Source organism: Momordica charantia (assembly GCF_013281855.1).
Source record: "Momordica charantia cultivar OHB3-1 chromosome 5 unlocalized genomic scaffold, Mcharantia_2.0 BLBB01000005.1, whole genome shotgun sequence".
NCBI lineage: Eukaryota > Viridiplantae > Streptophyta > Magnoliopsida > Cucurbitales > Cucurbitaceae > Momordica > Momordica charantia.
In genome coordinates, this window is record NW_028275163.1 from 6,076,715 (window position 1) to 6,097,644 (window position 20,930).

The 20,930-nt window shown below is 33.8% G+C and overlaps 4 protein-coding genes across 10 annotated transcripts in view; 1 reads left to right on the plus strand and 3 right to left on the minus strand.

Moving 5' to 3' along the window:
• The window catches only part of LOC111009503 (B-block binding subunit of TFIIIC), a 32,839-nt gene extending 27,324 nt beyond the window's left edge, over positions 1-5,515 (minus strand). For both annotated transcript variants that reach the window (XM_022282599.2, XM_088123729.1), the window contains exons 1-4: positions 4,970-5,515; positions 3,861-4,257; positions 3,665-3,739; positions 3,486-3,548 (exon numbers count right to left, since the gene is read on the minus strand). In XM_022282599.2, the coding sequence (XP_022138291.1) occupies positions 3,486-3,548; positions 3,665-3,739; positions 3,861-4,257; positions 4,970-5,343 (909 nt within the window). In that variant the 5' untranslated portion in view covers positions 5,344-5,515. The remainder of the gene's footprint in view (positions 1-3,485; positions 3,549-3,664; positions 3,740-3,860; positions 4,258-4,969) is intronic.
• Positions 5,516-7,507: 1,992 nt separating this feature from the next.
• On the plus strand, positions 7,508-11,524 carry LOC111009389 (Ubiquitin carboxyl-terminal hydrolase family protein). Of its 3 annotated transcripts, none has more exons than XM_088124464.1 (4): positions 7,508-7,940; positions 8,894-8,965; positions 9,527-10,723; positions 10,809-10,948. In XM_088124464.1, the coding sequence occupies exons 3-4, from the start codon at positions 9,979-9,981 to the stop codon at positions 10,841-10,843; spliced, it is 780 nt and encodes a 259-aa protein (XP_087980590.1). In that variant the 5' UTR covers positions 7,508-7,940; positions 8,894-8,965; positions 9,527-9,978; the 3' UTR covers positions 10,844-10,948. The 3 variants fall into 3 exon arrangements, with proteins under 3 accessions (XP_087980590.1, XP_022138149.1, XP_087980589.1); XM_022282457.2 differs by having other exon boundaries at positions 7,519-7,940; positions 9,527-9,805; positions 9,902-11,524; XM_088124463.1 differs by having other exon boundaries at positions 7,519-7,940; positions 9,527-11,524.
• Positions 11,525-11,673: 149 nt separating this feature from the next.
• On the minus strand, positions 11,674-16,962 carry LAP3 (Calcium-dependent phosphotriesterase superfamily protein). The gene is made up of 4 exons (XM_022282468.2): positions 16,580-16,962; positions 15,950-16,234; positions 13,698-13,865; positions 11,674-13,021 (listed from the first exon to the last, which is right to left on the minus strand). The coding sequence occupies exons 1-4, from the start codon at positions 16,945-16,947 to the stop codon at positions 12,595-12,597; spliced, it is 1,248 nt and encodes a 415-aa protein (XP_022138160.1). The 5' UTR covers positions 16,948-16,962; the 3' UTR covers positions 11,674-12,594.
• Positions 16,963-17,884: 922 nt separating this feature from the next.
• LOC111009144 (ENHANCED DISEASE RESISTANCE-like protein (DUF1336)) lies at positions 17,885-20,282 on the minus strand. Of its 4 annotated transcripts, XM_022282100.2 has the most exons (3): positions 20,017-20,281; positions 19,881-19,940; positions 17,885-18,924 (listed from the first exon to the last, which is right to left on the minus strand). In XM_022282100.2, the coding sequence occupies exon 3, from the start codon at positions 18,914-18,916 to the stop codon at positions 18,017-18,019; it is 900 nt and encodes a 299-aa protein (XP_022137792.1). In that variant the 5' UTR covers positions 18,917-18,924; positions 19,881-19,940; positions 20,017-20,281; the 3' UTR covers positions 17,885-18,016. The 4 variants fall into 4 exon arrangements, with proteins under 4 accessions (XP_022137792.1, XP_022137796.1, XP_022137793.1 ...); XM_022282104.2 differs by lacking the exon at positions 19,881-19,940 and having other exon boundaries at positions 20,017-20,282; XM_022282101.2 differs by lacking the exon at positions 19,881-19,940 and having other exon boundaries at positions 19,984-20,282.
• Between the last annotated feature and the right edge of the window lie 648 nt (positions 20,283-20,930).

The window sequence follows — 20,930 nt, forward strand, 5'->3', positions numbered from 1 at the left end:
CGAAACCTTTCAACATCCAAAGGGTTTGATAGTGTCTTGTAATCCAGGTTTGAAACATATGAATCAACTGAAGATGGAAGACAATTGGCTGAAGCCCTAATCTCAAAGGACCCATATTTTTCATCAACGATTGTCACTGTGGTTGGAATTAAACCACAATATTTAGGTTTAACTTTAATGAAGGCTTCTGAGGCATCCAACATGTTAAGTGTCTTTGAAGAAATTTCCAGCAAACCACCAAAATGTCTTCCAATAGCTTCAAAAGTTGCACGAGACCAATAATACAAAGGTAGGTCCTTAATGGTTATCCAACCACCATACCCATGAATGAATTCACTTCTATTACGCAGGTGAGGTGAGGATTCCACCTTTCTAATTTCGGATGAAAATTCCCTATCTTCCTCCACTTGCCATAAAGCTCACAAAGCTTCAGTATCTTCTCATTTGTAAATCTCAAAAGTCCCTAATCAATCATTATAAGATTTATCATGCAGTCAAGCAAGAACTTTTCTTTTAAAACCTTGGTAATCTCATTCCAATCAACACGTGCACATCCCTTTGATATTACCATTAGGCGATTCCAATCCAAACCCAGAACCTCTGTTTCTTTTTTAACCCAATAGGTATGAACATTTGTTGTTTTAATCATCCTTGACTCCTCTGCAATTTTACAAATTACACCTAAAGGCCTAGCAGGTACATTCTTTTCCTTTCCAGCTACAACGTCAGCATAAGTTCTTTCAATACTTTGGGGCATTTTTGGTACTCTTTTGATGGTTCCCAGATTTTTTTACTTTCCTGCTACGGTTGCAGTCTTACCATCAATATAGCTAACATTCCTTACCATCTTTAGCTCTTGAGCTTCTGATAACATGACTGGGAACGTTTTCAGCATCTTCCAGAATACCTGCAATCCATCCTTTTTAGCACCAGCAGGTACTAGAGCACTCTTACGACCTCCAGTGGAAGGCCATACAACCCGTTCCAGAAACCAAAGACCTTTGATTCTAAATTTTTGTACTCGACACTATCCCAGATCATCAAGCAGCTGAAAGAATAATGAAGCATGAATCGGTTATTGAGTAACTTCCTTCATATGACCTTCGAACCATAAGAATTGCGAAGAGTATAGAGGCACCTGAACCGTCCTTTCCACATCCTCTACCATGAACATGTCATATTCAAACCAAATACAGAAAAAGGAACCATCAATACGACAACTGCTAATTTCCATTCTTAATGAACCAAGATATAATTCTTTCAATGAGGCTAAGAACAAACAAAGAACAGGCCAATTCTAAAGCTTTTACCAAAGTAGAATCCGAAGGGAGGAAGAGAGGGATCAGAATTGAATTGTTTGAGGTGCATTAAATGGTGTACTAAGGGATTGAAACGAAGGTAGAGTCGGGTTTGGATCCTAGGGCAACGAACTGAAAAAGTCCACTACAGCATCTCGTAAAAAAGAATCGTGGCTTCTAGCAAACTTTGTGATCATATGTTGTGCTTCATAGATCAAGGCCATAAAGCTGAAACTCAAAGAATCATTTGGGTGGGCCTTTAGGAGAACCTCTACTAGGATGAAGCTAGTGGTTGAACTTGACTTTTATCGGAGCTCCCATGATGTCAAGTTTCAATAACATCTTCTTGGCACAATCCATGAAGCCACCCCATGCATTTCCAATTTGTATGAAGGTGCCCAAATGCCATTGGTGAAGGGGGAATGTTTCTAACTTGTATCCACCTGCCACAAGAAGGCATGTAGGATGGCTTGTCATGTTTGCTTGGGCACCATTGTTTTAAAGAAAGCACAAAGGATCCCATAATTTACCATCCGCCTTGAATGCATAGATGTCTAGCTTGGTCCTGATTCACACAACTAATATTAGCTTTATTCGAATGGAAAGGGCTAGGGGTCCAGCAGGGGGTATTAGAATTTGGGTGGGCCTCTTTAACATGTGGCTAGTCGTCAAACAAGAAGTGCCTCTGAACCACAATCAAACAAACTAAAGAAGGCTGTTGGAGTAAGAGGTGGAAGACATGGGTTGGGGTGGTGGGTGATTGGAAGGATTAAATGAAATTTCAGAGGAGACAGCTAGGAGGATTCGAACTTGAGCGAAGAACTTAATAAAGGGAATATGAGGGCAGCCAGCATAGAGTGTTTGTTTTTTTTTGGAAGAAGGAGAGGTTGTGGGTGAGGAAGAGGAACGGCGAGGAAGACCAAGAAAAATCTTCTAAAAGGAAGACCATCTAACTTTTTGTTACCCATAGGAACGACTAAGTGGGTGGAGTTGCTAGAGTCCTCATGCTTCACAATCTTTGCTATAGGCTCTTTCTGGCATAATCTTTGCTAGAGGCAGAATGCGCGTGAAAGTTCCTCTTTTTCTTTATTTCTAGAAAGATGACTTTTTTTCCAATGTCAGAAAAATGATTTAGAGAAAGAGGAACTTTCATGTGACTATGTGAGTGAATTACAAATGATTAAACAGAAAATTTCCCATCTTTTTCTAAATTCAATTTGCACTTTTCTGCTCTTCCATTAAGTCCCACTTTATCTAACATTTGCATAAGATTACAGCATTCCAATTCATCATCCTTTAAGCCTCTTCAAACCAAGACTGTGAATACATATCCGATACTTCTCCCACAAATAAGTCTCTTTCTTCATCAAAATTTCATATATTCTAGGAAATAAACAACTCAAGGAGACAATTAATTTTCAAAGGCAAAATAGCTCAGTGGGATGAAATATTTTAATCTGAATGAACACTTTGGGCCTCATGGTGTGCTCTACCCGGAGACTTTAGCAAATTTTCATCTTTTGATATCTAATCATATTGGGGTACTTTTTTTAAGAAATAATTTCTGTTGGGTTTTTTTTTGGTACAAATTTCTATTGGGTTTGTGTGATTTTTTTTTTGTTTGATAATTGGGAGTCGGGGCTTTTGCTCCCCTACACCCAGGGGCACCCGCACCCACACCAAGGCCCAAACTCGGGAGATAACAAGGGTTTTTGGTATTGAGCTACCAAAGACTTCGAATTTGAGATCTCAAAGCTAGTACGATCAAGAAACCCCAAGCCTTTGACAGCTGGGCTGCCCATTGGGGGTTGTTGGGTTTGTGTGATTAATTTATGCATTTTCTTTTGGGCTGCTTATTATTCACCAAAAGGGAGTTTCATTGTAATTTCTTATGGAACTTCTCAAATATCGTGTTTTCTTGTGGAAAAAATAAAAGATTTTTTCACTTGTCTAGAAAACATAAATAATTCCCACACAAAAGTGTGCTTTATGGATAACATACATAGTATTTATTGGTAAAACGGTACAAAAGTTGGCAGGGAGGATTAAAAAAAAACAATAAAAAAAATGATACATTGTTTCACAGATAATTAAAGAAGAAATGAAAAAAGTTTATGTTGAAAGAATTAAATAGAAAATGTTGTAATATTATGAATACGTGCTCGAAAAGAAATAAACCAAAACTACCTTATAGTTTACTTTAGCCTCAAACACCTCAACTATGCGAACCTTTTCCAATCTGTTACAGACCTGGCAGCATATTTTGAGCAGCAAAAAAGTTTAGAAATTGGAACTATAAGAAATAATTTAACAACAAATATTTGGTAGCTAAAAGCGTTAAGGCAGAAAATGCAAATAAATTCAACCTCTCTCCAAGCTTTATGTCCTGAAGAAGATCCAGTATAACCAAGATCCTTCTTAATATCAGAAACAACAAGAACCTGCAGCAAAAAGAATAATGCAATTAGGATTATCAAATAAGCTTAACTGGGATATCCATCACCAAATCTATTCACCATAATTAAATCACTGACATATCTGCAAAACATTCAGAAAGTGCACCTTTCCATTGGCTGCCTCAAGTTTATCACAGATAGCTTTCATTTTCGGCAAATAGTCCTTCACAAGCACATCTTGAACGCATTTTCCAGGCAAACCATCTTCAACAGCAGCACTTTCCATCGGATCTTCAAGATGCTCAGAATTATTTTCTTCCACAGTAATCTCAAATTTCTGTTGACAGCCCAAATGCTTTGCATATCGGTGCAAGTACATCAAATTAGTACTCACGATTGGAATATTTCTCGACTCCCCAGTATGTAAAGCTTCTTTAGTTCGAACAACTGCAGATTGCCTTGTAATTAACCCTTGACACTCAAGGCTCTTCACTACATAAAAGAAGTTTCTTCCTTCAATTCCAAATTCCTTAGCAAGTTGGTTTTGGGTCACTCCATCTTTTCTGCAAGTGATCTATTAGATATTATTTTGCCTAGCTAATTACAGTACAACATAACGTTTATTACTTACTAAATTAAATTACTATAAAATGTCAACCTAATTACTAATTAGAGTATTAATCAGATTAGTATTTGTTTGAAAATAATATATTGTTACTATAATATTTGAAAATAAATATTTTTTTTCTTTTTCTTTTTCGACATAGAAACAAGATTTCTGTTAACCAAGGAAAATAATAAAACAAGGGTATACAAGGGCTCCATCCAGACTACCAAAATGAGATTATAGTGGTAGTCTTATAATCCAACTAAATCAGAATGTGTCTTACTTGCAGAGAAACATTTGACATTTCAGTTTGGACGCCCATCTTTGAAACCATTGATGACTATCGAGTTCATTTTCATCTCCCATTTAAGAAAATAACAAATATAGAGATTATCACAATACATATATCTCCAAAATTGCATAACTTGGCCCATCAAAAACAAGGAGATTGATACTAAAAAGATCAAATGGGTGACAAGAAGTACGAATTGCACCTAATATATGAGCATGCCCATGAACTTTAATCATACTTATCCATCAGTGAGACTCAGTAAACGTAAACAGAAAAACATCACATCAAAACAAATAAACAAACTCGATTTCATCAAAATACAAAATCATATGCAGACTACAGAATGAGGCAAAAAACAAGCGTAATCACAACGAACCTAGCAATCGCGAGGCGCTCAAGGACACGTCGCTGAGGGGCGGACATGTTGGAACCGGCTGATCGCACATTGTAGAGCCCTACAAAGCTATCCCTCAAATGGTCCTCAGCTACGATCTTCAAATTCAACCTTTCAGCATCTTCGAAGGACTGAACCGAGGGGTCCTTAGCAGAGTATGCCACCTTGTCGGCTTGGAATTGCAGGGAGGGCACGCGTAGTAATTGGGTCCAGAGGGCGGCCTTGACGCCATTGGAGAGGTCGAGGCCGGAATCTGAGAGAGAGGGCTGGAGCCTGGAGCATAGATTGCGGAAAGTGAGTCCGTTTTGACCTTGTGAGCAGATTTCTTCGACGGCGGAGGAGAGGATCGCGTCCATGGTTAGCGGAGGGAGAGTTTACAGAGGCGGAGGAGCATTGTTTTTACGATCAACGCCGCGACTCGCCGGAGAAAAAGAGCGCAGAAACCGAAACCGGCGGGAATGGGGTGGGTTGAATGCCCTTATATCAAAATCTGAAAATTTTGTTCGTTAAAAGAGAGAAAAAAAATCTGAAATTTGTCAAAAAGTAAGTTCAAGAAGGAACTCGAACTATAAATAAATAAATAAAATAAAACAGATAATTTTTCACAGTGTTGTAGAAGGAGAAGATCAACGGGATAAAATAAGGGTTTGTTACAATAATAGGAATTAAAAATTAATAAATCAATCGAAAGTGTTATTTATTTTATATTTTTACTATTAATCATAGACTATTAACTAAAATTGTGTGATTTAGAATAGGAATAAATATATAATTCTTATTTCTAGCTAATTAATTACGAATACTATTCACTCAAAATTATGCTAATATTATTTTAAATTAAAATAATAATATTATTATTAAAATAAAATAATAAGAAATTTTATTTTATTAGTTGTTAATCTATTTATTAGAATCATTTATTTAATATTGATAATTGATAAATAATAAAATCACGTTAACTTAAAAAAAGGGTTGTATAATTTTTTATTAGAAGAAAGTACATACATAAACAAATAAAAAATTTTGATAAAAAAAACAAATAAAAAAATTAAAATTGACCGTTAATAAACAAAATTATGGGTCTTTTATTTTATGCAAAAATTCGATTCCAACTTAAATGTGTGGAAAAAAAAACTTGGCTCTGGAAAATTCAATACCAAAACGCTTCTAATTGATGATATGGTCGATTAACATAGGTTGACTTTGAGATTTTTTTATTATGTTATTAAAATTCATGATTTTAGTTTAAAATGGTCTTATTATATACTAGTCTTTTAGCACGTTATGTTTTAAGTTGTTCGATTCAAACAAGTTATGTGAAATTCAAAAATATGCTCAATAAGCAATGTATACAAAATATTGGGATTTTTCCACTAACTATTATATATATAATAGTCTCTCATATACATACTATTATATTCATAATAGGCTTGAAATTAATAGTACATATGAAGTTAAAGATAAAATGTAAGTTAGATAATCAATTTTCAAATTGTCAACTTCTTTAGACTTTGCAAAATTGAAATAAAAATTATATATAATAGACAGGAAAAAAATTTATATAGAAGGAAGATAACAAAATTTAGTTTGTAGTTTTAATTAATCTTTGTCGTTTTTTCAAAAAATATATATATAAATTACACAATTTTGGTAGTTTTAATCTAATTTTTATTCTTGATTTCTTATAATTAAAAGATTATATATATAAAAGTTTAAAATAAAAAATTTTGGAGGTAAGAACGTAAAAAGAGGTTAATCCATAAGTTTTCATATTATTTTATTTTTCAATTGAGGTATTTAATATTTGTTTATGTAGATTTGCAAAAGTGACTTAACATTTACGATAAATTTTATTAAACAGATAAACATTTATGCAATTGAGATTATTGTATATATCAACTTATAAAAGAAATATTATTATTACTGATCAATAAAGAAATAACACTATACAGAAAATTAACAAATTCTTTATAAGATAATAATAATAAAGAGATGGAGTTTTTAATATAGTCGTAGAAGTGAAACTATAAAACTATCATAATTCTAAAACTTTTGAAATTTTATTATTAATTATATTGAAAGTACCATCATAAATTTATAATTAATTTGTATAAATAAATATAATTTTAAGTTTTAACATTCTATCGTCATTACGGACTTATTTAAATTATCAATTTTAAATATTTTGATACTTTTGTTTTAAATTTAAATTTGATGAACTTATTTAAATTATCAATATTAAATATAAAATTAAGTGAAATTAAAATAGAATCATAAAAGACAAAAAAATAATAAAAAAAATAAAACCTACGAAATCAAACAGAATTTTAAAGGTAAAAAGAAAAAGAAAACAAAAAATAAACCAATCAAATCAAAACCAACTCACGAAATTGGAATTCACGGTCTATTAGTTGGAAATATATATCACTTAGGCTCGTTTTGGTATTAAGATTAAAAACGGTCATAGATACATATACGGGTCGGTTTAAGATCGGATTGATTCAGTTGGATCGGTTTATGGCTTTAAAAAAGAAAGAAAAATGAAGGAACACACCTCCCCAGTCCCCACCCTTCTTCAGTTCTCTGTAGAATTTCGGTCTCAAATCTTCGCCTCTTTTTGCAATCTCATCTCCTTCTGGATTTCGTTCGCCGTGTTCGTCGCCTCGGAGTTTACCGCCGTCGTGATCGAGGTTTTCACGTGGAGGTTCCAATTTCGAGAAGATTTGGGGGAAGTTTGTTTTTCGATAGTCATAACAATCTATATAAACTAAAAATTGATGTTACAAGTCTTTAACCCGTTCGAAGTTGTCTTGGTTTTCCCCAATTTCCTGTTCTGTTTTCATGGTGCACACTGATATTGCATCAAAGAATAACAAATGATTAGGGCAGTTTTGCAAGGGCAGAAGCAGAAGGCCCCTCAAATTTCCCGACGCCATCACTGTCCAGCTTTTCCGTAAGTCTTAATTTATGAGTTTCCCCTTGCTTCTCCAACGTTATATTGGAATCTGTGAGCATCTTGGTTTCTTTCTCCGGCGAGATTTTCCCGGTAGCTTGAATAGGGATCAGAATTTATCGAGCTTTTTTTTCTTTTTTTTTTACTTTCTATATTAATTTGCTTTCGTTTGCACGCCCTGTAAAGTACAGGTACTAGATCTTTGGTTGGGTGAGCAAGAAGGTGCTTTAGACGAGTTTACTCAATATTTTTTGCTCGTTAAAATATTGTTTTACCATACTTGAATTCAGGGATGTTTGGATTAAGATTCAAAATGTCGAAAGTTGGAATAGATCTTATCATCTTCAACTGATTTTACAGGTCTTAATCCCTTAAGGTGTCGACATCGACATTGGGGGATTTTTCCCTCATGTCGTCGAGACATGTTTTTTTTTTCCTATTCTTCTTAAAGGTTATTTTATTTTCATCTTCTTCTTACTATGTCACTGCAGTTTATAATTTCTACAAGTAACAGTCTATCAGTGTGGACAACCTTTCTCATCTATTAATGTTCATGGGATTTCATCTCAAAACCAATTCGCAATGAGAGGAGTAGCTCGTGTTTATTATAAACCATTGTTAAATTTCTTTTATTTTCAACGTGGGATCATTAACATCATCTACCATCCTCTCAGCCGGTATGAAAATCTGAGAATTAGGTGTTACCATTTATTTGTTGTTGATTTTGAAGTATTTGAATCTACTTGTTGCACCGTGTTTGTACTTCCTGATCATACTTGTAGAGAGAGGCATAATGGATTGTAGTTTGGTCGTGTACCCAATTTGGGATTGTATCAACTGAACTCAATCTCGTTGTTTTGGAACTTAACCCTGAATGCTTTAGCTGGTTGAAGAATTTGAGAGTTTAATCTTAATGACTTTTATAAACTAAGTTTATTTTATTTGAATTATAGGCACTGGCTGATGACTATGCGAGCTAATATAAAAGATAATGGAACTACAATAACTAACCATACAAAGTATTCGTAAGTACTTGCTCAATTACTAAAGTATGCTCAATACCCTAATAATGTCCTTAATTATCCCTAAGACCATTTTTATTATTACCCAAAACACACCTTGTACTCAAGGCGTGGCTAAATTAATTTAAAAAAAAAAAACATATTTGGAACTTGTATTTTTATTAAAGTAATAATTTAGTCTCATCCTAAATTAATTTTCTAAAGTAACAATTTAGTCTCTCAACTTTAACTTGTAACAATTTAATTATGTAGTTTAAAATTTGTAATAATTTAATCTTTGTAAAAAAATTTATTAAAATTAAGTGTCAAATTTTATCCTATAATAATTTAATCTTTCTAATTTATAAAACTATTTGGTCTCTCTTTAGTTCATCTATATATATATTACAAGGACTAAATTATTTTCAAGGCCTAAACTGTTACCAATTTAAAAATATAATACTAAATCGTCGTCAACTAAATATCAGAGATTAAATTATTACTTTAGCAATGCACATCCGCCAAAAGTATTCTTTTTAATTTTTTAACTTTTAAATTTTAATTTTAATTTTTTTTTCTCTCAAGACATAACCAAAAAGGAACTAAAAACCTACCCTTCAAGGGAAAAACCTCAGTTTGGATGGACAACAATAGTGGAGCGTCCGTGGGAGACTGGCGGCCGGTGGAGTGCCATAGATGACGGCAGATCGGTCTTTGTGAGTGTTGAAGCTCCGTCTACTACAGCGTCTTTGTCTCCTCAAAATCGATAATGGTCGTTGCTCAGAAACCCTAGCCTTCCCCTCGTCTGACGTCTTCTCGCGCCGGATCGTCGAATTCGTCTGTCCTCTCCTCTTCTTTTTGCAGGTATTCTTTTGCACCTACCCGAACTCATTCTTGGTTCATCAGGTTTTCATTTTACAAACTAAGATGAAAGAGTTTATAGCTCTGGATCTGATGTAGGATGGTCCGATGAGGGGCTTTTCAAGTTTGCCCGCACACTGTTTCAAAATTTGTTCCTACAGGGTTTAGGGTTTAAAATGCATGGAAAATCTTTGTTCTTAGGCCTAAATCGATACCTCAACTTTAACCCAATTTTGGGAATACATGTTCTCGATCACAAGGAGTTAGCTTCTACATGGGTCTTGGTGAGGCACAAATCTAGTGGTGGAATGAGACCTAAGAGAAAAATATATTACAGAGTTGGTGAACTTGACAAAGTCATGGACTTTCAGAAAAAGCCATCTCTTATACTAAGGCTTATAAACATTATTCAATCTCAAAAACACAAATTTGTACTTCTACGGGACTTGGAGAAAGAAGTCGGATTTGTGCAGAAATGGAACTTCATGGCTGTTATTGAGAAGTACCCTTCTATATTTTACGTCGATTCTGGAGGTAGTAGAACCCCCCCTTATGTTAGGCTAACCAATAAAGCTGAAAAGATTGCTAGTGAAGAAGCTAATGTTAGGAGTGCAATGGAACCCGTCTTAGTAAAGAATTTGAGGAAGCTGTTAATGTTGTCAGTTGATTGTCAAGTACCGCTTGAAAGTATTGAATTCATTGCTTCTGAATTGGGTTTGCCTTGTGACTTCAAAACTTCATTAATTCCCAAGTACCCTGAATTCTTTTCAGTGAAGGAAGTTAATGGTAAAGCCCACCTCCAGTTGGAAAATTGGGATTCTTCACTCGCAATCACCGCTCGAGAGGGAAGATTTGCTGAAGTTGGAGCGGGAGCTATGGCATCTCGTGTGTGTGGAAAAAGAGTTAGAATCTCAAAAGATGGTAACTTTGCTGGTCCATTTGCATTCAAAATGTGTTTTCCTCCAGGCTTTAGGCCAAACATGAGTTATCTTGAGCATCTTGAAAGGTGGCAGAAAATGGAGTTTCCTTCACCCTACTTGAATGCGAGGAGATTTGATGCTTCTGATCCAAAGGCCAGAAAGAGAGTGGTCGCAGTTCTTCACGAGTTTATGAGCATGACGACGGAAAAGAGAATGACATCAACACAATTGGATGCGTTTCACCGAGAGTTTCTTCTACCATCAAAACTTTTGCTATGCTTATTAAATCATCATGGGATCTTCTACATTACTAATAAAGGTGTGAGGAGTACAGTATTTCTGAAAGAAGCTTATGAAGGATCAACTTTGACTCAGAAATGTCCCTTGCTATTGCACTCTGATAGATTCCTTTCACTTTGCGGTAGAAGGGACATGAGTTGCAATTCACCCCAAGTTAGTTTCTAGTCTTATACTTATTTGTTAGAAGGAAAAAGAAAAAAAGCTTCCTCATTGGATTTCCCAATATCCCAAAGATGTGTAATTAGGTTAACTTTTAAAAAAGAATACACTAGGTTGGTTGCCTTCACCACACAAATAAAAAAGAAAAAGAAAGCTGTCCATATGACCAACTTCAAGATTTTGGAAGAGTCGTGTTCTGAACCGAAAATGTGGCTATGTAGAGAGTTGCTTTGCTGATTTTTATGAGTATTTGAGCATATGTTAATAGAAAATTTTTGTATCTAAAGAATATTGGACTATTGTAGAAACAAAAGTGAATGAATCAACCCTAGTAGTTATCCTATTAGAAGCATATGTGACTATTTGAATGGCCAAAATAGTTTTTATTTTTATTTTTTTTATCTTGTTACACTTGAGTTTTTCTTGCAAAACTTATTCTTTTCTGTGTACGATTGCTTACGATAACATATCGTAGAGTCTTGAGCATATCGGTGCCACGGAGAGATATGTTTTTAGATCTCGCATTTAAAACCCTCCTACTTTATAGTAATTTGTAATACATAATGGTATTAGATACCATCAAATGTATATATAGTTAATAATTGCTTGTATTGTCTGTTGAATTCCTAATTCAAATTGAAATGAACAACAGTTCAATTCGGTAGATATTCTCTTTTTTATTATAAAAAATACTTAGTTGACATTCATGAAAAGTATCTAATGAATTATGAGTTCAATACATCCTGTTTAGTAGAAAGACGGACATTCCTTGTTTATTATCAATCACTTATTCACAAACCTCGTGTGGGGTTAATAGTTTTCATTTCTCATCTCATGGAAAACTCTTTTCGCTCCGTTTAGCCCTATCCCCCTCTAAGGGTATTTTAGTGATAGGTTCTATAGGAACTGGATGATCCTATTTGGTCAAATACCTAGCGACAAACTCCTATCTTCCTTTCATTACAGTATTTCTGAACAAGTTCTTGGATAACAAGCCTAAAGCGTCATAGAGAGAACAAAGATGATCTTAAAACAATGTTTTTGATGGGCCCTAGTTGATTTAGTCGATTTCTTAGAACCTGTTTGATGACCATTTTGTTTTTGGTTTTATATTTTTTAAAATTAAGATTGTTAACACTACTTTCACATATTTCTTTATTTTGCCGCTTACTTTTTCTATTTCTTTATTTTGCCGCTTACTTTTTCTATTTTACTTTAAGAAGAAGATCAAGAGTTAATTTTTTTTTTTGTTAGGAATGAGAATACCAAACCATCTACAACTACAACACCAGCACACACCACACAAAAGAAGCATCCCAAATCACTAGTTCATCAAAATATCAACAACAAAGCCAAATGGTTCCAAATCATTTCACCAAACTTGAAAGAAAAATAAACCAAAGGACTAATAATCTAAGTTGAATTACTGTTGTTGATTTGCAAAGGGTAAGTCAAAGTGGCAATATGATTATGAGCCACAGTCCCAATCCAAAGCTTCCCCTTCACTTCTCTAACTTCACTCATCAGTTTCATAACATCTCCCTTTTGATCCTCGAGAACTTCTAAAATCTCTCCATTTTCACTGATCAGAGAGATCACAGTGTACATTCTCATCCCCATTAGCCTAGCCAAGAAGCTCATTCTCAATGGCAACCTGAAATAGATGCTTCTTATCCATGGATTGTGGGTTAGAACCTCTTGAGCTCGAGTTCTGCAACAATCTATCGCTACCCAATATTCATTTCTTTCGTTTCTTCTTACGTTGTCTGGAAAGCCTGGAAGATTCGCTAGGAGCTCTACTTTCCCATTTCTCGCCCCTTCTAGCCATAGCTTCATTAATCTGCACCAAGATGTTAGTACGAGAATATACAATACAACATCGTGTTGTTAGCATTTGTTTTAGTCTCTTAAGTTTTAGCATTATTCGGTTATACTCTCTTTATGTCGGTTAGTGTTGATATTTAGTTTGTGTTTCATGTGCCTTTCGAAGTATTGTCTATGGATGACAAAATATTTTTTAAGGATTGGCGATGTTTGGTTAAAATTTCATAGAGTTGTAGTAAATGTTTTTACTAGTTGATGGCGCTTTTTGAAAAAGGATTTAGAAATTCTAAAAAGAGTGTTTTACTTAAAAGACCACTTTTTTTCTTCTTAAAAGGCATGTCAAGCACATCTTTAGTGAGTTGTTAGCAATGAAAATTATATAGGTTGCCTAAATAGAAATTATTTTCTACTACTGTCATGACAATTTGGACGAGGAATTAGAAACTTCCTCTCTCACGTAGCTTAATTTATTCTTAAAATTTGTGCCAACAACATACTATCATCTCATGTATGTTCATCATCGACTAGTTTTAACATTGACCAGTGAAAAAAGTACAATTAGCAAATGTTAAAATAGTTTAGCAGTAAAACATGCAACTTTTTTCTTTGAGTTCGATGGTTAAAATTCGATTTCCATACCCACATTTGTTGTACTAAGAAAACACTCCAACATTATAAACGTCGGGACATACCTGCAATTAGTGGTTTCTGTGAAAAGAAGGAAGCTATGGTCTTTAGATAACTGCACCCCATTTGGGAAGGCCAACCCATCCAACACAACATGAGTTGTTTTTGTTGGAGGATCATACCTAAGAAGCCTACCAGAAGCTTCTCCCTCCAACAATATGAAGAAATGATCCCTACAAATAATCAAAGACAGGTTTTAATTAATTGTTTGCTAAATATATAGTTTAGTCCCATGATATTTGTCAATTTATATCATTTCTAGGGGTGAACGTTAAGATTTAAGATTGGTAGATGATATCTATACTATATTAAAAATGTAGGAGGTAGGAAAAACATTTTTGGACACTTTTGACCTTTACTAAATTTACAAATTACAAATTATACCATTAATATATTATTACAAATATTAAATTAACTATTAATTATTAATTATCCATACTATAAATGCATGAAATATAAAAGGTTAGAATGCAAAAAGTTTTCCAACAACATAAAATTAATTTTTTCTTTAATTAAAATTCATACTAGAATTTCAAGAGTTTTAGAATTTGAAAGGCTTTTGTAACGTTTTATCCTCTACTACTATAAAAATAGGCTTTCTTCTACATGTTTTTCACAAGTTTCAATACTTTTTTATTCTTAGTTACTTCAAACATCTCTCAAAGATGATTCAATCATGAAAACGTCTCGAGATATTTGTGACATATTCATCAAGTTGCAAGGGAGGCATATGTTGAATCTACATATCTCGAATACTTTTGTGACATTACCATTCCACAATTTTACAAAGTTGAATAATAGTATATGTCAAGCAATCTTCAAGAATGAACATATTTACTCTAAAAGATGAGTGTATAGTAAGTATTTGGATTTTTTTTTGTTACTATTGTTATTTTTCTAATTAGTGTGTTTTTTATTTGGAATGTTTCTTTTTTGAGCAATTTTATTTAGAATATTTGTTTAAAATATAGATAATTACAAGCTCGTTGAAAAAAAAAATCATAGAAGTCAATACATAAAAAAATGTTTAATTAATAAATTAATTATAAACAATAATTTATATAGAATCTTAAAAGGTGGAATATAAACTTTTGGTCATTTTATTTTCTAATAATATAATTTGAAGATTTTTTCTTTAATAATTTTAATTATAATATAAAATTAAATCAATAAAATAATTTATATTTAGTTAAAAAATTCAACATATATAACAAAATGTCAGCTCTAAACAAATATTTAATAAACAAACAAAATATTAAAAAAATAAAATAAAGGATCCATATTAGGTTGAAATAATTTAAAAATAAAAATATTAAAATACCTATTTACTTTTTTATTAATATATAATTTTTTCCTTTACTTTTAATTTATTTATTTACAAAATATATCATTAACAATTAATTATAAATAGTACATTTTATTATTAGTAATTAGCTGTCGATAATAATAAATATATATAAAAATTAATCTTAATTATTTTTAAAAATAATTATACTTAAAATATTTTACGTGAAATTATATAAAATTTAAGTTACCTTATAATTAAAAAAAAATTTTACGTGTATTGCACGTGGTAATACACTAGTAAGTTTATAAGACATGATAGTTAGTGTTTGTCTGAGACGATTTTTGAAGAAAATGTGTGCGCCTGCGGTTTTTTTTCCCTTAAATCATGTTTTTTAAAAGCATGTTTGGGAGAATTATTAATTTAGAGTGTGTTTTGTATAGTTTTTAAAGTGATGTTAGAAGACCAAAAGTGTTTTTTTAATTACAATGTTCAATAATAAATAAAAGAGCATGTACAAAAGTTGTATTGATTTTTTTTTTCTTAAAGAAATAATTGAGAGACTATTATTAAAAAAATAACTTTAAAGTGATGGATTGAAAATTACTTTAAAAAATACTTTTGATTGCTAGAATTACTTCTAAATCCAGCGTAACCAAACAAATTTATAACTTAAAAACAACTTTAAAAATAGTATCCAAATGCATAATTATAAGTATTTCAAGAAAAATGTTCTTAAAATAAAAATTAAAGGATCTGAGAAACAAAAAGTTGAAATTTCTGTCGATCTCTTAAAAATTTTAGGTAGCTTAATTTATCATCTAAATTTCAGTAATGTTATAGAAGTTTATCATTAGCTAATTTAAAGATCTACTAGTGAAAATAACAAAACTAAAAAAAAGTAAAAACACGAGAGATTAGATCAAAACTCGAGGAAAAAACGCCCGGTAATTATTCGATGTATATACTTACACTCTATTGTATCTCTTGCTAGTATCTGTGAAAAAGACAGAACCATTGTTATGGATGTCAAGATCATTGGCAAAGAGAATGGGAGTTCCTTGGACATGAGTGGCTAAGGGAGTGGCAATTCCTCCTTGAGGGCCAACCACAAGCAGCCCATAATATGCATCAGCAATGTACAAATTCCCACTCCCTTTCTCAAATCTTACCCCAAGTGGCCTTCCACACTTCTTCTCCTTCTTCCATTGTTTTTCCGTCGTTGACTCGACTCCTTGAGCGCATAGCTTTTCTGACCTGATTTGAGAACGTTTTTCCTTACGTTAAATTGATTGGTGAGTGTGAAGTGTCTAACAACTAGTACAAGATGAGTGTTTCAAAGTTCATTTCTTTGCCGAAGGAGGGCTTCAGTAAATTGAATGTGTTATATATAATTGAGGTCGACCGAAGTAAGATAAATAGCACGTTTGTGAGTGATGATAACAATTCAGTTCCTATTGACATTCTCTTTAAAATTTAGGGAAACAAATTCACATTGAGGCTATTATTGTACTTTTTGCCAAATCAAATGAAAATTAACCCCAAACTAATAATGGTATTTTTAAACATAAATTTTGATTTTGAAGGCAAAAGAAAATTTACCAATTTGTTGTGACAATTGCAAAAGTCTCCCACCCAACATTCTCCCCCATCCATCTAACAATGCGGCCATCAGCAAGCCCAGTGTAAGGCCCACGGCCCAAGGCATCAAACTCTAAGGACTCAGGCCCAAAAACCTCATCTTCAAATTCCAAATTCCCAAGGCCCAAACGGCTCTGATTGTCCTTGGGCCAGCGGCCCATAACCTGGCTGTAAGGTGCAATGTCATGCTTAACGGGCCTGAAATCATGGCCCCCAACAGGGCCCATCTCAAATGGGTCCATCACCACAAAGCCCAGGCCCAGAACAAGCAGAAAGAGCACTGGGTGCTGTAGGAAAGACTCCTCCCTCACTGCCCCTTTCTTCTCCATCAGAAAAAATTATTCTCTTTCTAGAGAGAGAAACAAAAAAAGTTTTAGAGTGAGAGAAATTTTGGGGGATGGAGTCTCAAATTGAGGAGTTGAAATAGTTGGTAATTTATGAAAGAGAGAGGCACGGCATGCCCTAATTGTGTGGGAGAGTTTTAAGTTTTAGGGTTGGGGATTAGGTTACTTTTGGTTGAAATGTGCATGTTTTATGCATTATTTCTTATTGTTAGGGGGTAGCATTGTTTCTTAGACTCTTTCATGTTGGCTTCCATTTGATGAAAAATTCAACAATTTTCTTGCTTCAAAAATTCCATGCCACTTGCATTTCTTTTCTTAATTACATTGACAAAAGTATATGTCAAAAAATGATGTTACACTGTTGGGGTTACTGGTATCTATTAGGGCCAACGTACCTTCTCTGTAAATTTTACCATGATATGAAATTGGCTGCTACTCAAAACGCCTTGTATCAATGAAAAATAACTATCAGTACTTGTATAGAACCATTATCTTCCCCTTTCCATTTGTGCTTTAACTTAATTAGTTAAGTTCAAATCAACATTTTTAAATGGGGTGAAAATTATATTATTTTTATATTTTTAAGGCTTGTTCCAATTTTTTTTTTATTAGTTTCCCCTCCCACTCTCTCTACACACCACATAAAGCAACCAATGTCATCGGACTATTTACGAGGTGTGATTGGTCACGTAATTAAAAAAGAAACACGATCTAAAAAATAGATTTTTGGTTCAAGAGTTGATTGGGTGTAAGGAATGTGACAACACCCGTTTAACAAGCAGTTACCAAATTTTATGTTAAATTAACCTATTATTTTATTGGTCAAAAGAAGAATATTTTTATGTTTTATTTTAAATATCGCAGGTTTTATTGATTCACATCCTAATAAAACATGAATTAATAATTATGAATGTCACATAGGTTATGGGGAAATCTTCTCATCTCACGAATATTGGAAAGACTTTCGTCTCGAACATTAACACATAAATTATACATTTAGCCTCAAATTTAACCTTCTTTTTTCTATTTCCCAATCAAATTTTCATTACTATGATTATTCTAACATTGAATCACTTTCTTGAGTACCAGAATGAGGAATGCTAGAAATACCTTTCCCAATTGATTTCCACAGCCATGTAGCCCCAGAAGCTTGCTGCAAACTGGTAGCAGACCTGTCCAAGGAATTAGATGCCTCCATTGCCATGGCAGAAGCAGGGTTCAGATCAGAGAATCTAAAACAGCCCAGAATTTTTTCAGGAAGCTCAGACTTTGTTTTGCTTTCAATGAGGAAAGCTATATCAACTGTCAGGGCTGTGAAGTAACCAAATGCCAGATGAAACACGGCCTTCGCCATGATATTTGTTCCCACGTCGATGTCGACTTCGAAGAAGTTGTCTCCTATGACGTATTTACACGAAAGAACGCGCCCGACGATGCATATGGCTTGCTCCCCAACAGCCTTTTTGACAATCCAGGGGCCTTTTACAATGTCAGCAATCAGTTTCAGCCTTGAGTTTCTGAAGTGGTCATCACCTTTGAGGAATTGGTCGATTAAAGAGCCTTTGGCTACGGGCTCTGTGGCTGCGAAATAAGCCACAAGATTGTAGTTCTCTTTGCAGGGAAGTTGTATATTAAATGCCCAGATAAAAGGCCTAGGACCTGTTGGAAAAGAGTCCTTGATCGCCTTCCCGATACGGTTGTCTGGATGGTTCAAGATCTCTCCAATCTTTGCAGAGCTTCTTATCCAGTCGAAACCGAGCGGCTTTAGAAGAGATTCGCCAGCAGGAACTTTTGCCTTGGTTGAAAAGTAATCTGGACCTCTCACCAGGAACTTGTCTCCAGGTGGGGAAGCCCAACCATAGGAATAGTCATCATCTGCACCAAGAGTTGGAACATTTCCTTCTGATCTCACTCTTTCTATCCATTCAAGCTCATCTTTACTAATATTTGCCATTAGTCATCCTGTAAACAGTAATGAATGTATGTTAACTGTTGAAGAGAAGTACAAAAAGATCAAAAGAAAAACACACAGATTTTGTGTAAAGAGTCATTGCATTGGGAGAAGAATTCACCATGATGAAAGATTGGTACAAACAGTTGCTAAGAAATACAATACATATGCATAAAGGGAAAATCCCGAACGACATCAATCCCTCCACTACCACACAATCAACAAACACAATGGAGCCTCAGTCTGGTCTCTTGTAAAACCTCTAACAACCACTCATCCTATCTTTCTGGTCTGCTCTGCAGAGATGACAAATTTGTGTGGAGAAAAGGGAAACCAAGAAATATAGAATATTTAACACACGGGAGTTTTTTTTTGTTTCTTTACACTGCCTGATTATTCTGTCAATTGAACTTAATAGTTGAGTCCCCCTGCATCTTTACTACTTAAAAAGGGGAATCTTAAACCATATCTAAATCACCAAAAGCTTTGAATCTTCATTTTTCGTTAGGGTGGTGGATTGAATCTTTGATCAGTTATCTAATAATAATAAGAATGTAGTGATAAAGTGAAATATAAGATAATAACTTCTCTTTCATGTACTCAAACAGTATATGGTTCTCCAGTATTTCGTTTCAATCCTAAAGTAATCTACATGGTCACTAGTACTTCTAAGCCTATTCAGTAGATAATCAACGCAATTTCATAACTAGCAACAAAACAATGAACTCAATCGCAACCAGGAGTACAAAGTCACTGAACATGGAAGAGTTTTATCAGTCCAAAACTCAATCATTACAAAACAATCAACTCAATATCCATTAAATCTCATCTCCTCTGCACGATAATTCCATAAAACCAATTCACAACTAAAACATACAAGAGCACGGTTCAAAACTCAATGAAATCCTAAAAACGCCAAAAAAAAAAAAACCCTACAATTTCCGAAAAAACCGCAGCAAATCCATACCTACGCGCTCAATCACGAGACGCAGAGCAGAGTTTCCAGCAATGGCGCGCTCCGAAAACCCTAAATAGCGAGATAAATAGGTAGAAAAAGAAGCAGAAAGAACCTCGTAATCCTGGAAAGAGATTTCGAATTCAACCTTGCATCATAACACAGCAACAATCTTCTCACGTTGTTTTCATCAAAATGCACGGAGATCGCGGAACAGTAGCATGATACGAAACAGCGAAGTGAGGTTTCTCCTCGCTTTCAGAGCGTTGGGGAGATTCATGCTTTAGGTGGGCGTTGGTCGGAGCGCAATAAAGAAGAAGAGAGCATCTGAAGAACTGATGGCGGCCGTTGAAGAGAGCTCTGCTGAAGATAGAGCTCTCAAGCGTCAAGTATTGTTAAATGGTTCTGAAGAAAAACAGTTGACACTTCACAGTCCCACATAACTTTTAATCATAAATGTCGCCTTCCTATTGGCTTCTGATAAAGTTTGGACCCCAAAGGAAAATTTTGGTGGAAAAAGTATCCACGTGCTATAAGTCCTTGGATACGTCGATGTCGATAAAGTATCGAAAAAGTGTGTTCGATATAAATGAATGAGATTTTTTTATGGGAAAATTTTTGCTTACTGTTTTAGTATCCATTCTCTCTATTCACACTATAAATTTGAAATATCTCAGAATTCTGAAGGTACCGAACCGATCGTAAATGATGTTGACAATGAATAACTATGGTATTGATTTTCTTTGTTTCCATACCAATTTCATTGGTAAATAATTCTTTTAATGCTCAACTTTTTATCATTTTAAAGTTGTGTTTGGGTCAAGAAAGTCCAATAAAATGATTTTAAATTTTTTTATTTTCTTTTTGTTTAGAATGAGAATGATTTGAAATGATTATAATTAAATTATTTTTTGTTGGGATGTTACTCGATAGAAAAAAAAAGAAAGTTTATCGATTTAGATTTTTCATCCAAAAATTAAAATATGACAATATTAAATAAATAATTTATTTTGAAATCTCATGGTTAAAACCAACAAAATTCGATCATTTTGATAAAGAATA

What these genes read in the sequence shown, in the direction of transcription:
- LAP3 (XM_022282468.2), bottom strand. Translation starts at nt 16,947, where the DNA reads ATGGAGAAGAAAGGGGCAGTGAGGGAGGAGTCTTTCCTACAGCACCCA. An exon ending in GCAATTGTCACAACAAATTG is followed by an intron (nt 16,235 to 16,579) that starts GTAAATTTTCTT and finishes TTCTCAAATCAG; the next exon opens with GTCAGAAAAGCTATGCGCTC. An exon ending in ACAGAAACCACTAATTGCAG is followed by an intron (nt 13,022 to 13,697) that starts GTATGTCCCGAC and finishes ATCTTGGTGCAG; the next exon opens with ATTAATGAAGCTATGGCTAG.
- LOC111009144 (XM_022282104.2), bottom strand. Translation starts at nt 18,916, where the DNA reads ATGGCAAATATTAGTAAAGATGAGCTTGAATGGATAGAAAGAGTGAGA.
- LOC111009389 (XM_088124463.1), top strand. Translation starts at nt 9,979, where the DNA reads ATGCATGGAAAATCTTTGTTCTTAGGCCTAAATCGATACCTCAACTTT.